The 18,090-nt window shown below is 33.3% G+C and overlaps 2 protein-coding genes across 2 annotated transcripts; both read left to right on the forward strand.

Moving 5' to 3' along the window:
* The first annotated feature begins 44 nt into the window (after nt 1–44).
* On the forward strand, nt 45–11,403 carry LOC136812164 (uridine 5'-monophosphate synthase-like). The gene is made up of 3 exons (XM_067068640.1): nt 45–336; nt 9,449–9,697; nt 9,999–11,403. Exons 1-3 carry the CDS (start codon nt 162–164, stop codon nt 10,973–10,975), a joined length of 1,401 nt encoding a protein of 466 aa, XP_066924741.1. The 5' UTR covers nt 45–161; the 3' UTR covers nt 10,976–11,403.
* Nucleotides 11,404–13,911: 2,508 nt separating this feature from the next.
* LOC136812165 (beta-1 adrenergic receptor-like) lies at nt 13,912–17,159 on the forward strand. Its single transcript, XM_067068642.1, has 2 exons — nt 13,912–13,996; nt 15,941–17,159. The coding sequence occupies exon 2, from the start codon at nt 16,000–16,002 to the stop codon at nt 17,110–17,112; it is 1,113 nt and encodes a 370-aa protein (XP_066924743.1). The 5' UTR covers nt 13,912–13,996; nt 15,941–15,999; the 3' UTR covers nt 17,113–17,159.
* The last annotated feature ends 931 nt before the right edge of the window (nt 17,160–18,090 follow it).

An 18,090-nucleotide genomic window follows, 5' to 3' on the forward strand; every position in this document is an offset into this window, starting at 1 on the left:
TTTCACATGGCATACAAGATGGTAGCCCAAAACGAAAGTAGAAAATCAAAACAAAAAGTGCCTTGTTCATGAACAGACCAACACCTGAACACAGTAACAGAATAGACTGGAGGACTAATTTGGAAGGAAAGAAGTCATTGCACAACTGAAATCAATTTATTATGGATACCGAATCAATTATCATCAAATTGTTTGAAATTGAAGCCATCAAATTTGGAGAGTTCAAGTTGAAAACTGGCATTCTCTCCCCAATTTACATCAATTTGAGGGTTATAATTGGCTACCCAAAACTTCTCCGGCAACTCAGTGAGCTTCTCTATAAATCTGCATCTGATGGTAAGAGCTTTTAAAATTTTTGAACTTACCTCAAAGGTGCTTTAGATTAAACTGTGTCCTTCTGTCTGTCTGTCTGATGCAAGCTTTTCTCAAGATTGGCTTGTTTGATTCTTCTATTTTTTTGCACAATGAAATGATGCAAAATGCTAATGCCCAAATCATGGCCCAGTCCCAGTCCGATTTTCAAGAAAACTTTTTCCTCCAAAAATGTCAAAAATATACTGTAAATTAAATTGCTGTAGATTTTCATTGATTTCTTTTTTTTTCACACAAAAACATTATTGATACAATGATTGATGCCCACACCACTTATCAACTCACCAAGCATGATTCAATACACCTTTCCCGTAATTCAAATTTCTCAGAAATGGCCCGGGAAAATGTGCGCTCCACCGTTGTGTATAAAATTGTTTGGGAGGTAAAAAACGCGTTTTTGCCTGCGAGGGGTTAGGGAAAGTGGGATTTGAGCCTCTAACTTTTGACAGCGATCTTCTTTTGGCAAAATATTTTCAGGGTGGTATGATATCATGAATAGATTGAACATACTAAAATTTGAGGGGATTTTGTTCTACAGAACTTAAGAAAAGCTCAAAAAACCAACTTTCCCTAAGGGAACGCAGGCAAAAACGGGTTTGTTTACCTCCAGAGACCAAACGGTGGAGAGCATCAAAATAATGCGCGCGCATTAGTTTTACGAATTACGGGAAAGGTGTATTGTCAATAAAATTGATTTTTGAAGCCAGAACTTTTTAAAAATTGCGGGAACAGCTGAGCCGAATCATCAGAAAAACAGTTTCTCTTGAAACTCTCGAGCTGTACTTTATTTTTTTTCATGAAATTTTACACACTCATGCAAAAATAATAGCAATACCAAATGTGGCGGAGCCTGATCTATAAAAAATAATTTCCAGTAACCGGAAAAACCGACATTTTCTCAAGATTTCATTATTAGTTTTTTCTGAATTTATGCCAGAACACCTGATGATGCAATGGGGTGCGCATTTACAAGAGAGTTGCCATACCAAGTAATGCAATAAGACATCACTGGCCAGCGATTTTTCTAAGCACTTTGAGCTGGGACCGTTTTTGTAAGTTTCAAAAACTCAATCTTAGATTGAGTATTTTGGTCGGTATACGGACATAAAAAAGTGCTTAAAAAATCCCTGCTGTTAATTTGACCTTTAAAATCAAAAACAACAAAATGGGAATTAGATGGAAAGGGGGTTTCAAGCAGAAAACAGCCAATTTTTATGCATGATTGATCATATTTTCTCAACATGCGCACCAATGAAATTTATTCTTTTCATACATGTTTTTTTTATAAGCATATTATATGTTTTTTGGGAAACAAGCTCAATTATGCTTAGATATGTTTTAGACTCAGGCTTGAAGTATGTTTATCATATGCTTATGAGCATGAGTCTGGTAATGTCACCCAAATAGGTGAAAAAATTTGGAAAAAATAAAGTTTTGAATTTCACTTTTATTCCTGGATAATTCTTTTATTAATGACTTCAATTTTCAGAAAACATAAGTATCAGGGCTTAATCAAACTGGCTTGGTCCATAAATTTAACCTAGAGTAGTTATAATCAGACAAATTTGGCAAAAAACTCTTTGTAGTTTACACTTTATTTGAGATAAAATATGCATTATCTAATACTTGTCTTAGATTTCAGTTCATGGCTAATATATAAGCTGCATCTGAAAAGCAATTTTTACCCTCCAGTATGGCATATTTTTCAAATTCTGACACTTTTTTCAAAATAAAATCTAAAATACTAAAAAATATTCCCATAAAGTTTGACTTCATGAAAAGAAAACTGGCTATGGTCAGGTAATTTCATTCTAGATTTGAAGGACTCATCACAAGGCTTCCAAAAAACCAAAAGTTTGCTATATTTCAGTTAGCCAATAAAAATTAGAAAATGAAACCTTGTTGGTTGCGGACATAACTTTTTGTTAAATTTGATTTAAAATCAGCAATAAACATTAAATTGAGTTATTATTTGGCTTTTAATACTTTGCTGTACTTGAACCAAAACTTAATCATTGAAATTTGTTGTCTTGAAAGGTCTTTGTAACTATGATTTCCTGAAAATTGAAGATTTATTTGTAAAAGAGAATCCAATCATACATAATTTTTTGTTAAAATCTAATCTTAAAAGTCTTGACATCAGCTGTTGTACATTTTCATAATCATTAAATATGATTTTTCCTTGAGAGTCACTAAACTTTTTCAAAAGAAAGGGTTAAATGTATAATAATGCTGTGTTGCGGACATAACTTTTTCTTCTTAGGGTAGAACCATAGAACATTATACATCATCAATTAAAGATTTTGGAGTGTCTTTTTCTATTGCCAAAATTTAAGGAATATTATAGAGACTAAATCAATATAAAACCAAAAGATTTGGTTTGGTTTGATTTCAGTTTTATTACATGTTTTTCTTTGAAAAGAATAAAAGAAGACTTATCAATGATATTAGAACTTTCTCATATTTCTAATAGAAGAACGACCCTCTAGAGGACACAAAAAATAAAAAAAACAAAGAAATGCATGGTTTTTACAAATGTAACTCTTTAGTATTGTCAAAGTGTTAGCATAACTGCTTAAGGGGGTCAAAAATCTGATAAAATACTTCAATAGTTATGTCTGCAACATACAATTTGCTACAGAATATGACTCTGTTTTGAACTATTGGAGCAATTCTAACCAGTCTGTAAGTGAATGTGTAGTAGATTATGTTGTGTGAACACTACACAATGAATTTAATATGCAAATTAAGGCATGATTTATCCTTTATTCAAGCTCGCAGGCTCAGAACCATCATTTTCAAAGAAACAAAAAGGTTATTTTTCTGTTAAAATTTTAATTTTGGACCTCAACTTGGCATCAGAGTATTTGTTTTCTATTTCTAATAGCCTAAGCATTACTTCCATATAATAAATCATCATGCCAGCTTGCAAATACACTTCATCAGCAACATTTTAGATGAAATAGTTATGTCCGCAACATGAAATACATATGATATGAGGTGAAAAAACTGAAATCTTGCCAATGGAAAATTATCAGACTTTTTTCTGGTTTTAACCAACTTATAATGACCTCAAATGCAATAATTTGTCAAAGAAACCTAAAAATGGTGTTTGGGGGCTGAGAAAACTTCATGATTTGTTGCGGACATAACTTTTTGTTGCGGACATAACTAATTTTTGGAGAAACTATTTTGTTTCACCGTCTCCCAACAAATAGCCTTTGGGACTTCAAATTTGTATAAAATGACCCCAAATATGACCCTTGATATAGAAAAATGATTCAGTTGAGTGAGAATAACTCGTTTGAAAATTTAAAGGATAAAATAATGTGCGGACATAACTCAAAATTGTGAACGGAAATCGTACCCTGTTCACTTCAAAATGGAATCTTTTTCAAATGAAGGACAACTGGTATTTTAGTGTTACTGGTTTTGGTTTTGTTCTCTAATGGATGGAAGGGTTAAGGTTAAAAATATAAATATATTAACAACTAACTATAGATATTAACACTTTCACTTCTCTAGCAAATCAATTGTGTGCGGACATAACTTTGTGAACGGAAAAAGTTATGTCCGCAACTTTTTGCATTTATTCTGGGAAAAACTTCATTTTGAAAAATCTTTTTGTAGATTTTGTTTTTCACATCCCTTGGCTGTAATAAAAAGAAAAATTAAGTATGATCAGACATGATTGGCCTAGATTATTAAATAATGAACTTAGACAATTTGCTAAAAACCTCATTTTCCGTTCACATTCTGATGTAAAAAGCTGTCTTGAAAAAATTGTGTACTTTGTAAAGTGAAAAAAGTGACTGTTTAAGCTTGCCAGTATCAAGACTGATAAAAAACATCAGCTGGTATCATTATTGCATACACCTAGATTTTTCACTGGAGCCTTAAAGTTGAAAAGTTAACAAAACCGAAAATGGGTGACATTAGCAGACTCATGCTCTTATTTTTCTGAAAAATGCGAGTCTCCAATTTTTCCAAAATCTGTCGTTACTATACATGAGGATAGGGAAACAGGTAAAATGACACAAAGATTTTTCAGGAAAGTTGTGAACGATTGCAGCGTTTAAAATTTTCACTTACACACCTCAAAAGCAAGCTCAGTAATATGCTTGTAATATGCTTATTTTTTAGACACATTCAGGGATCGGTATGCTTATAAATGTTATGCTTATAAAAAAAAACGTGTATATACATCAAATTCTTTTATAGACAGCTTTTTACAAAATTTAGTTTTGCACCACCAATTTCCTCAAGTTCCACAAATATAATAATCAAATAGTTATTTAGGCAATCATGACAGGAGCTAAAACTTGTGACCACAACCTTAAAAATGAAATTTTTGAAAAAAATGAAAAAAGGAAGCTTTATGGGGCGCCGTTGCGGAAAAAAATTAAAAAAAAAAATTATGTAAAAAAAAAAAATTTATCCAAAAAAAAAAAATTTATGTAAAAAAAAAAAAATTATCCAAAAAAAAAAAAAAAGATGTAAAAAAAAAAAAAGGATGTAAAAAAAAAAAGATGTAAAAAAAAAATTATTTGGAAAATAAAATGTTGCAAAAAAAATCTACTTTGTTTTCGGAGAGCGAATATATCGACTATGAATATCACCTAAATATTTTACAGAACATAAACATAAAAGCTCGCCTAAAGGAATGACATCCCTGAGAAGCTATAGCAGAGCACGGCTTGAAGTTGGCCCAGTGGTATAGGGCGTTCGGTTCACGCACTAGCGATCCCCCGTTCGAATCGGGTTAGGGACACTATTGAAATCTTTATCCAGGTTTTGATATTTCATGTTTTTTTAGGTGTAGATTCAGAAAAAATAGGTCCGAAGTCCTGAAAAGTTGACGGAAGGGCGCTACGGGGACCGTAAAGGACCAAAGGCCTCGTACGGGACACCGTAAATGACCCCCTCTAATAGCACCGGACTGGGTGGGTCTCACGACTTGAAACTTTCTGGAGACGTCAAGCATATCGAAGGAGGAAAGCATCCCAAATTTCATCACTCCACCGGTCACCGGTCACCGGGCCGCGAAAGGTACGCTGCAGGCAGGACGTCCCCGTAAGGACGATTGCCGGGCCGTACGGCGTTTTTAGCAATAAATGTGGTTTTCTCAATAAATTTCAATTATGGAGCAAGTGGGGCTATCTAACGATGCCCCATCTCACTTTCTGTATCGAAACGCTTCAAAAAAACCTAAAAACATTCACGTTAAGGGTTGGAACCTCATACGAGGATTCCGGAGTGCCTTAGGTACCCTGAGTATGTTGTAGTTTTTTTATTTTAATAGAGAATGTCACATTTGCCTAAAAGGCTTTCAAAGATTTAAAATCCTGTTTGCTGAACCAACAATTATACTTATCCTGCTAGTGATAGATCATTGATAAAATATAATCTAAATGCTTACCCTGTTTTATCAATCAATAAGCCATGCCAACATATTTTAATCTTGAAAACACTAATAAAATACTAAGCTTACCCTGTACGTAGGTTGAACATTATAGGCTGTTTCAAATAGTTATTCCAGAGAGATATTCTTCCAGATTCTTCTTCAGCAAGGTTTTTATACCTTAGACTGTTTTCTGCCATTCCTAATATTCTGTAAAACTTCTGTTATGCGCAGATATGTTATTATTTTGTGCAGATATGTAATTTCTGCGCAAATATGTAATTATTTTGTGCAATTATGTAATTTCGAGCTGCGCAAATATACGTAATTAAATTTCTGCGCAGATATGTAAAACCCAATCTTTAGGATTTATGGTTTTTCTGGGATTTTTTTAATTTGTTCGATTTTGATATTAAGTATTCAATCGTTTTGTTCTTTGACTATGCTTGGTGATTTTTGTTTTTCTATAAGAAACAGTTTTGGCGAATTTGGAATTTGCTGAACAAAGTAAACAAGGAACGGTGCACAATATGAGCATATTCATTTTTATTATAATCATCTAATTTATAAGAATTAAATCATTAACTTTTGATAGAGGGTAATATACTCTTCGGTCATTAGTTTTTACAAACTAAACAAGGGCTGGCACACAATATGAGCATATTCATTCTTATTATAAGCATCTGCTTTATAAGAATCAAAACAATAACTCTTGATAGACAGTGGTATACCTTTTGGTATTTAGTTCTCACAAAGTAAACAAGGGATAGTGCAAAAATATAAGCATATTCGTTTTCTTATAAGCAACTACTTTATAATAATCAAATTAAAAACTCTCGTCTCGATAGAACGGTTTATACTTTTCGGTAATTGGTTCTTACAAAGTGATCAAGGAATTGTAGTAAACAATATAAACATTTTTATTTTTCTTAGAAGCAACTATTTTTGTAAGAATCAAATCAAAAACTCCATATGAGTGTATCTGTTTTTCCTTTGAAGCATCTATTTTTGAATTTTAATATCTTAAATCGATACCAATCTTGCAAAGTAAACACTTCTTATTGGTACAGTCTGAGAAAAATATGTTATATATAGTGAGATCTTGGATAGAATCTCAACTCCAGATAGTCGCACCTATTTAAACTTTATTGATTTTGTAGATATGAATTGCATTTTTTACAGCGGAATAAAAATAAAAAACTATTGGCTGTCTTTACCTTTACATGGACAAAATACATGAACAAGTTTATGAGAAAACTATCAATCTTCTTCTTTTCATGGCTTGATCTACAAGTCAAAATATTTTATTGAAGCATTCAATGAAATAGAGTAGAAGTACTAATATTGTGATTAAATTTAAATATCTTTTGACACTGATTGTAAAGTTTACCTTAGCTTCCATTTCTTTTCTTATTTCTTCCTTACAATGTTAAACTAAAAGGTGAAACATTCGACTGTAAGCCATCTAATCTAAAGGCAGATAATGAGATAAAATTTATTCTTATCGGAATTAGCTTTCTGAAACAGTTCTATCGAAAGAAATAGGGGTTTTCCTAAATTTTATTTTTCTTACAAACATTATCTTTATAAGAATTTCATAAGAATAAGGATTTATAACTTTTTTTTCTGAGTAGAATTGGCTTTCAGAGAAAGACAACAAATATTGGTTGACGACTAATGAATAGGCTAGTGTTCTTATAAAGTTGATGCTTATAAGAAGAATAAATGTTTCTATCTTAAGCACAATCCCATGTTTGCTTTGATGGAACTGATCACCGAAAGCTAATAATGATTGGTTAAAGAGTTATGAATTATGTTCTTATAAAGTTGATGCTTATAAGAAAAATAAATCTTTCGAATTTAAGCACAATCCCATGTTTGCTCTGAAAGAACTGATCACTGAAAGCTAATGATGATTGGGTAAAGAGTTATAAACTGTGCATGGCTTGGCAGCAGGTTTTAGGTGCCCCCCCCCCCTAAGAATTCAGGTGACCCCTAAGATTTAGGTAACCCCTGGTTGCCAAATATTTTAGGTGACCCCTAAACCAATGACACGTCAAATTGTTTCGAAAATCCTTTTCAAACAATCAAACAAATACAACAGTTAGTTTAGCTTATTGCTAAATAGAATAAATGCCCTGTTTACATCTAAAGTGAAGACGTGCTATTGCACAAATTTTTAGGAATAGCTCAGCGCACACACAGTTTTCTCAGAAACACACTTTTTTAGACAGAAGACATTCCATAGTGAAGTTTATGATGAAAGAAAAACAAGAAAAAAATCACCAAACATAAAATCTAGCCCCCAGGTACATCTGAAAAATTTAGGTGACCCCAAACATAGTTAGTTCCCCCTAGCCACAGGCTAAAATCAGGTACCAAAAGTGCTGCTCGACCTTTTAGCCCCCCCCCTCAGGCCAGGGGGGGGGGGTTCCAGCCATGACTGTGTTTTTATAAAGTCGATGCAATTATAAGAAAAATAAATCTTTCCAATTTAAGCACAATCCCATGTTTGCTCTGAAGGAACTGATCACCGAAAGCTAATAATGATTGGGTAAAGAGTTATGAACTATGTTCTTATAAAATCGATGCTTATAAGAAAAATAAATCTTTCCAATTTAAGCACAATCCCATGTTTGCTCTGAAGGAACTGATCACCGAAAGCTAATAATGATTGGCTGAAGAGTTATGAATAGTGTTCTTATAAAGTCGATGCTCATAAGAAAAATAAATCTTTCCAATTTAAGCACAATCCCATGTTTGCTTTGAAAGAACTGATCACCGAAAGCTAACAATGATTGGGTAAAGAGTTATGAACTGTGTTCTTATAAAGTCGATGCTTATAAGAAAAATAAATCTTTCCAATTTAAGCACAATCCCATGTTTACTCTGAAAGAACTGATCACTGAAAGCTAATAATGATTGGGTAAAGAGTTATAAACTGTTTTTATAAAGTCGATGCTTATAAGAAAAATAAATCTTTCCAATTTAAGCACAATCCCATGTTTGCTCTGAAAGAACTGATCACTGAAAGCTAATAATGATTGGGTAAAGAGTTATAAACTGTTTTTATAAAGTCGATGCTCATAAGAAAAATAAATCTTTCCAATTTAAACACAATCCCATGTTTGCTTTGTTGATGGAACTGATCACCGAAAGCTAATAATGATTGGCTGAAGAGTTATGAATAGTGTTCTTATAAAGTCGATGCTTATAAGATATAAAAATTTTATGAAAACTTCTTAAAATAGATTGATAACTTCTTGTTTATGTTTTTGATTATATATTTATTTATATTTTTGCTTGGTATTTGATAAAATATAGAGTCCAAAGAAGGTAAAAGTCAAGGTAAAATTATCAAGGGGTAGTACCCTTGATGTGAAAGATCGGCTTTTACATATCTGCGCAAGAATTTAATTACATATTTGGGCAGCTCGAAATTACATATCTGCACAAAATAATTACATATCTGCACAAAAATTACATATCTGCGCATAACAACTTCAATTTTTTGTTGATAAACAACATGAAGTCCAAATGAAGTTTAAGCTTAAATATTTTGACTATTGTCTAGGGATTCGAATATTTTTTCCTGTATTTTATACCGTAGGTACTAATTTATGGGAAATGCTCATGGTTTTTCTTATTTTTTACAGGTTTTGATTATTATTTTAGGGTCATCTTTTTATTTGACATGTGGTGTCCCATATACAGCACTTCCATTGGCAACATGCATGACTCTAGATCATGACATCCCAATGGTTATTCGTCGACGAGAAGCAAAAGATTATGGCACCAGACAGATGATTGAAGGTGTTTACAAATCTGGCGATGTTTGTTTGATTGTGGAAGACGTAGTCACTAGTGGTGGAAGTGTATTAGAGACTGCCAAAGAGCTGAATAATGTCGATCTTGTAGTCAAAGGTATTTTGTTTTATTCTAATTTATGTTTACTCGCAAGTGCCTAAGACACATTAGAGGGGGCAAATGGTTTTGTTGGTGTGTGAGTACTAGCCCTTCTTTTTTTCGGTGTTTTGTGTTTGAGGAAAAAATTACAGTATTTTGGTGTCAAAAGTGCTGAAAGAATGTGATGTGATGAAAAAAAGTTTATCTTTCATATTCTTTCTAATGCAAAAAGATTCATTTTGTTACGACTTAGTTGAATTCAACGTGTTATACCTTTTTGTGTTGCACCTGGATGATGTTTTATTTGTTTATTTTTTAGATGCTGTTGTTTTACTCGACCGATGCCAGGGTGGTAAAGAACGGCTTCAAGAAAATGGTATCAAACTTCATAGTGTGATGAAATTAGATCAAGTTCTTGAAACATTGAGAAAACATAACAAAATAGATCAAACACTTTACAACACAGTAAAGCAATTTTTAACAACAAACCAATTTCAACCAGCTAAAAAGGACACTCCTGAAACCTTATCCTATTCTGCTAGAAAGGATCTCGTTAAAAACACAGTTGCCAAGCGTATCTTAGACATCATGGAGACAAAAAAGACAAATCTTGCTTTTTCAGCTGATATTACAAACTGCTCAGAACTTTTGAAAATGGTTGATTTGGTTGGTCCTCATTGTTGTATGGTGAAAACACACGTGGATATTTTAGATGATTTCAATGAAGAGTTTATTGCCAAACTAAAAGAACTTTCTCAGAAACATAACTTTATCATTTTCGAAGATCGTAAGTTTGCTGATATAGGTAATACAGTGAAAAATCAATTCTCAAAAGGTGTTTATAAGATCAATGATTGGGCTGACTTAACTAATGCACATGCTGTCCCTGGTCAAGGAGTCATTGATGGTCTTGAAAGCTGTACTGAAAATATGTCAAGGGCGTGCCTCCTTATAGCTCAGATGAGTTCTGCTGGTGCTTTGACCGATTCCAAATACATTAAATCAACTGTTGAAATGGCTAAAAAAAAGAATGATTATGTGATTGGCTTTATATCTACTTCTCAAGTTTGTACTGATGATCCTCGGTACTTGCATTTCACACCTGGAGTCAGCTTGCAGTCTAGTGGTGATAGCCTCGGTCAGCAATACACGAGTCCTGAAGAAGTGATCAGAAACCGTAATTGTGACGTCATCATTGTTGGGCGTGGTATTTACAAAGCTGAAGATCCGGTTGAGGCAGCCAAAGCTTACCAGACAGCTGGATACCAAGCTTATTTGGATAAATTAGATAGATAGAAACTTTACCTGTATTCTACAGCACAATAAGCTATCATATAGAGTACTTGTATAACTGATTATAGGATTATAGAGGACTTGTGTTTAAACACTATCTGCGATGAATGAATGAAGAATGATGTTAAACATGGTGTCAGAACTAGATAATTTCGCGTATTATTTAGGACTGCGATAATATAAATAAAAGAACACAATTATTGTGCTGTGCTAAACCGTATGGTTATGTGCGCATGTCAGTAATTCAAAAAGTGCCTGGTAATTTTCAGGCTTTTCCTTATGGAATCTTTTATTGAAAACGGAAATTTTTATCAGAAAAAGTGAAAATAGGATAAATAGGGTAATGAAAAATGTTTTATATTTTTTTTAATATTGGGTGTAAGTATTTTTTATGACTAATTTGAGTGAAAAACTTTGAAGCATCTGTTTAACACTCTTCCGTTTTACATTTTAAACTGCATTTTTTAAATTACGGGATAACACAAAACCTGTAAATTCAGCCTGATAAAATGAATTCAAGTTTTTTATAAAATTAAGAGGGTCAAAAGATTTTGCATTTTTCGAATGTTCTCCTTAATTTTTCAATGACAAAAAAGTTCTTAACACAATTCTTAGTTCAGCATCTTGCATGTTCTAGAGCTTTAAATCTTTCCGGCCAATATTCGGCCTCGAATCCTGACGATGGTTTGCACAAACCAAATATAGAGCGCTGATAGAGTGTAAAAGTCATTTATTTATTTCATTATAGATATTGCAAAAAAAAAAAGATCAACGAACAAAATTTCTTGTGCACAAGTTCAAAATCAAGATCCAAATTGAAAAAGCCAAGAGCAGTGAAATCAACTTGACAAAAGTAAGGTTTGTATTTTGGAAAGACTTGTATTTTCATTTGCAGTTCATCTTTAGGGTGTTTGTTTCTTGGCGAATATTTTAGTCTCTCAGTTGTTTTTGTTTGACACACACCTTAATTAATCCTCAAACTGTTTGCCTTATGCATTAAGGTAAGCCTAAGCCTTCGAGTTTAGATAAGTTTATTTGTTTAATTTATCTTCTAAAAAAATTTTTTTTACAGAATATCTTGTATCAATGAAAATTGGCCAAGTCAATGATGGTTCCTGGAAGTTCACTGTTCAAGGTTACAATGGCGGTGAGCTATAAAAATTGATTACAGACGGTTTTGCTTTCTAATATATTCCTTCATCTTTTTTTATTGAAAAAAGCTTTCAAGTTTCTTAACCTTTCTTTTTAAGAGTAAAAAGAATTCCATAGTTGGCCTGCATAAGCCACCTCATTAAAACTACATAACAATATATCAGGTTGCTTGCGGTTTTTATTAATCTTCAATTTGCTTGTAATATGTTCTTAACGAATAATTTTTTTCAAATAGTAAATTCTCAGGTTTATTTGCTGAAGTCATCAATGAGTAATTTTGTTTGAGTTTTTTCGAATTTCGATCGCTAAATATTGCCTAAAGAACTGTTTTTTATGTAAATGATAAGCTACTTCAGTCTCTCTCCAGACATCAATAGTGTTCGGATTTTAAGATTTCTGGGGATGATGAAGAAGAAAAATGTTTGTTAAATCACATTCTTGCAAAGGAAATTTTGAAATACTACTGTAATTGATAAGCACATGTTGGATTTTCAGCGCCGCCCGGCTGTTTGCGTGAATGTGTGAAAAATTTTAAAAAGTTGCGTGAATGCGTGAATTTGGAAAAAATAGATTGCGTGATTGCGTGAATTGAAGGTCCGCTGCGGGGCCACTTTTAGTAGCTGATAATTATTTAATGTTTTTTACATATTGTTTTGAATTCAACATTAATGTTATATTCAAGAACTGGATATGATCGTAATGGTTCATGGGGAATTGCCGTAAAATTGTATTTTGTCCAAAAGGGGTAAAATAGAATCACCATTATTAAGAGCTTTTGATTTCTTTGATTTCTTGATATAAGTTTTCTTCGTTTTATTATCTTGTTGTGTGGCCCAAGGAAACGCTGTAGGAAAGGTTTACAGCTGAAGTGATTTTAAACAAAATAATAAAGCTTGTCAATATTGAAAGTTTGTAAATATTTAAAAATACTTAATGCTTCCGAAAATAGACTTTGATATTTGTGCAGTCGCGTTATATTTAAATGTGAAAGAAATTTGTTGTTTCGTTTTGCTGTATTTTAGGTTATAAAGTCTGAAAGAAACAAAAACCATGGTCGCAGGATAACGCTAAGGTTCCCGTTTAGCTCAGAAAAGAAATGAAACCATTTTATTAGTTAAGAGTGACGTAACAATCAAATTAACAAATAGAATGGCTTCATTACGTTTCGGAGCGAAACGAGAACCATGGCGTGTAAACGTAGGCTAGCAAGCTAGACGACTAATTCAGACATTGTAGAAATAAAGCAAAAAGTAATGGAAGGAACAATTTTGGTCTATACAAGCTTTTAGTTTATACAAACTAATCCCCCGTAACAATAATTGTATTATTATATAACGCCTATACTACTGTATTACACGCATTATAGACGACTCCAGTCTAAAGTAAGTAAGTAAGTCTGCGACCGCAGTCGGAGGCGACCCGAAGGCTCCTCTTTCGATAGCTATCTACCCGAAGGTAGGGGAGGGCGCCACTCTTTCTCCCTGGATTTCTCCACTTACCCTTGATCCTTCTCTTAATTGCCGAGCATCAAGCAGAGAGGCATCAAGTACCATTTTTGGAATCTTTGGTATGAACCGGCTGGGGGTTGAACCCACAACCTTGCGAACCGTAGCCGGATGCTCTACCACTGCACTACGGTCACTCACTCCAGTCTATGTGAACGTAGTCAAAGTTTCAAAGTGAGAAATAGTACACACAAATAAAAGTATTTCTCACTTGATTGATAAATTTCAATAAGAGAGTTTCGGTACCGAGCAAGTGCTAATTTCATCTTTCTTTATTTTTCAGAATATGAGAATTTCGATGTGGCTTTGTATGCGTTGAACCCTAGAAGGGGACTGGAATAGTGAATTTAACACTATCAATGGTTTAGTAAGTTTCCTTATCTTCTGCTACTCATAAACTCTACTTTTGATTGTCTTACTTTTGGTCGTTCTTTGAACGTCGCCCTTTGTTTTTTTCCGAGATCAAGAATTCGTGAAAATCTATATTAAAGGTTTTATTTTTACATAAGTGTTCCCGTTTCATATCAGACACATATTTCATATCAGGACAGTGTCTGTCTATTGTTATGTTATGTCTCTTTCTGACCAAACTTGCTCCACATCCGTTTTTAAATAAAAGTGATATCGTTTGCTTACTCATCAATATTAATTCACAAGCTTTTTCAAATTGGATTGACACGGGTGTGGAGCAAGATTGGCCCGAAAGAGGAAAAGAAAATCATCTTTTGCTTACATCAGCATAATATAACAATATAGTCAGGCAGCTGAGGTCACATAAAAAAGTGCAGTAGCTACAAAGTTTGCGAACAAACTTTAAACAGTTGTTTTCAATAGATACGACCTTTCTGAACACAAAATCATCAACCGGACAGTTTGAAAATAATTACCGGACGCGTCCGAAAATATTTTCGTATTTGATGACGTCACAAGCAAAATGAAAATTTTTATGAACAAAAGCATAGATATATTATATACCAATCGACGCGTTTTTTGACGTAGATTAAGAAAAGGGTCAGTAACTATGTCTGAAAATTTGATAATAAAAAGTTACAAGCTTCCGAAGTTTTGATGACGTCATATTTACACTTTCTTTAGGATAGATTTTCTCGAGTTAGGTTGAGAAATCATATATATCCACTTAAAAGTCTTCTATATCGATTTTTGAGAGCTTTCGAATGGCGGTCTTAGATTTCAATTTTGATAAGTTTGAATTTTTGATTTTTTTTTCGTCTCGGACAGGTAAAATTGACATTACGGACATAAAGGAAAAGCGTTCTAACTTTTTATAACAAAATTTTCAGATATGGTTACTGACCATTTTCTTAATCTAAGTTAAAAAACGCTTCGATCGGTATATAATATGTCTATTTTGGTTCTCAAAATTTTTTTCAGTTAGCCTATGGGCACGCATGACGTCATCAGGTACTAAAATATTACCGGACACGTCCGGTAAGTAATTTCAACAACTCCGGTTGATCGTTTCTAGATATTTAGGTTGTATATTTTCAATTAAAAGTGGTTTGGGATTGTTCGCAGCCCGTCCAATTTTTTTGTGACCTCAGCTGCCTGTCTAATAGGTTGACACTGTCTTGATATGAAATCCCTTATGAAATATGTGTCTGATATGAAACGGGAACATTTATGTAAAATCGTTCCCACAAAAAAGAGCAAACGAGTATAATGAAAATTCGAACTTCCTGTAGAAAATTCTCCGGGGATTTTGATCTAAATGTAAAGTGAGCAGAAGGAACAAAAAGAAGCACGTGGGAACGGTTAACTTGCTAATTTTTTACAAGAAAGAAATAAATATGATTAAGAAATTTATTCTTTGAAATCTAAGAGTTAAAGCTATCTGGACCGACACGCCTGTAAATTGGTTTAGCAACTTTTAACACAAGTGTTACCTTACATCGCGTAATTTGATGTAATCTTTTTGCAAAGCGTAGTATCACCTGAATACGATATTCTGTAAAGAGATTCAAAGTCTATCCATCATACATATGCAAGGTTGAAATTTAATTCAAACATCTCTTTTAGCATATTAATTTTTTCTTCGTTATTTTTTAAACTTGAATCTTGCGATTAAAAACAAGCTTAAGCGAATTTTGCAAGCCCTTTGCACTCCAGGCAAGCTCGTCGCTCGCTAATGCTTCTCACTTGGCTATACTTCAGCGTAACCAGAGTTTAATTACTTTGAATCTCTTGGCAAGATTTCTCTAGCTTTGCTTTTGCTTCGCTTTTATTCAAATAAATCTGAATCCCCTCTTAATCGTTATTCTATAAACCTGTTTATATCTTCTGTGTTTTCTAGATAATTTGTGACTTGATTATTCAAAGAGAGAGCGTGAAAAATACTATTGGAATAAAAAGATGGTTTTTGGTAATGGTACAGCAATAAGAGACTTAAAGTGTCCAGCGACGTTGGTATATGTGGATTCTCAAGCCTTTACAATCAACTCCATCGTTGTTGCCATCTTTAATCTGGTCGTTGCCGTGCCAACCATAATGCTAAACATCTTGGTAATTGTTGCTATGTCGAGAAAAGCTTCACTGCGTAAATTAAGCAATAAGATTTTAACGAATCTAGCAATTTCAGATCTATTAAGTGGACTTATGGTGCAGCCCAGTATTAGCGCAATCCTTATTATTGCTAATTCTCAGACACCTTTAGATGTTCCTTGTCAGTTAGTGATTTTCACCAGTGTTGCTGGATACACGTTGGCTTGTGTTTCGCTACTGACGGTATCTTTTGTCTCATTTGAACGCTACGTGGCTATATTTTATCCGTTTTTCTACAACCGACGTATTTCATCGAGACTCTTATTAATTGTGTGTGCTTCCATATGGATTGTATCATTTGTGGCAATATTTAGCATGTATTTTACAAACCAGCATGCGTTATTCTTTTGGACCAATCTCGTTGTAATAACTTTCACTTATCTATGGAACATATATGTTTATATACAAATCATGCGACAGGTCAATAAGATACACCGTGATATGCAGCAAAGGCTCAAAGTTCTCGGTACCGAAAAAAATGTCAAAAATAATTCGAAAAGTATGCGGTTGGCTGCTGTTGTCATTTTAAACCTTTTGTCATGTTACTTACCTCAAATTATATTATCAATATGGCGCAGCATACCCTCGTACCCCCTTTTCGTTGACGGTTATTTGGAATACTGGTCGATGACTATTGGACCTTTTGCATCGTGTCTTAACCCCCTTGTTTATTGTTACTACGATCCTGAGATCAAACGAGAAGTTTGCAGTATCGTGACAAGGTCAAGGCGGAAACAAGATGATTTTTCAAGGAGTTATTATGGTGGTAGCTTTGAAAGTTCACCGTTACCTTCAAGTAGAAATTTTACTATCAAAGAACGAATGCAAGTTAAGAATTCGTCACAAAATGGTGGATTTTGTGATGATCAGGACGATCCAGTGAGGAAATCTTCGAAAAATGATATCGAAGAGGACAACCTATAATGAAAACAGTCTGTTACCTAATTAATCAACTCAAGGTAGTTTTGTATCTCATTAAATTGTATTTTCGAATAAATAATGAAAATTCAGGAATTTAAAAAGCTTTAAAAATGGTTAATTTACAATAAATAAAAAATCTTCAATTACTTTTCAAATACATTTTTAAGAAAACAGAATTTTTGAATTTGTACAGTTAGTATTTAATCATACAATTTTCAAAAAAAATTCAAAGAAACTTTCGCAGAATCAAACTTTCGCAATGTTTTGCGAATCTCGTGAAAAGTTAATTCCGCGAAATATTCTGAAAACCTAACTTGCGAAAGTTTATTCTCGCGAGAAATGTACTTTTCCTAAAAACGTTTTCTTAAAGCAAATTAATGTGACACCTTTTTGTTTTGGCTTGCAAAATATTTTGAAAAGTTGACTTCGCGAAAGTTAATTTTAAAGTAGTTAAAATTATCAAGTATCCAAAATCAGACCTCGTAAAGAATATGAAATTATCACACTAAATAGGGTGTTTAAAATCCACCACATCATTCAGGGTAGGCTTCGTACTTAGAACTTAGTAAAACGACATATTTGCAAATAAAAAATTGGGATTGAAATTATAATTTGAAATATACGATTACTGATTGAAAAGCCAGATCGAGCAGTCAGGAAATATTGCATAAGAGCTGCTTTTGTTCTATTCTCTGTTAGTTTCTAACTAAGACCTCCGTAATTTAATTGAGTTATTTGAAATTTGTCATTAATTTGAAAGAAGGTAAAACTCTTGCAAGACAGCTGCTTTAATTTTTCTTTCACAAAATGGAAGCCTTTGCGGTTAAAAGGTCGAACAAATTGGGGGTTGAATAGAAAGAGGTCTTTTATAAGGGCACCACCCACACCCCATTGTAAAGGCAACTTATTTTCATAAGAAGTTACGTTACTTTTCTCCGACTAAGGTATTGAAATAAAATATGGCGAGGGTAATGTCCGTAG

Source organism: Clytia hemisphaerica, unplaced genomic scaffold (assembly GCF_902728285.1).
Source record: "Clytia hemisphaerica strain Z4C2 unplaced genomic scaffold, Clytia hemisphaerica genome assembly, whole genome shotgun sequence".
Classification (NCBI taxonomy): Eukaryota; Metazoa; Cnidaria; class Hydrozoa; order Leptothecata; family Clytiidae; genus Clytia; species Clytia hemisphaerica.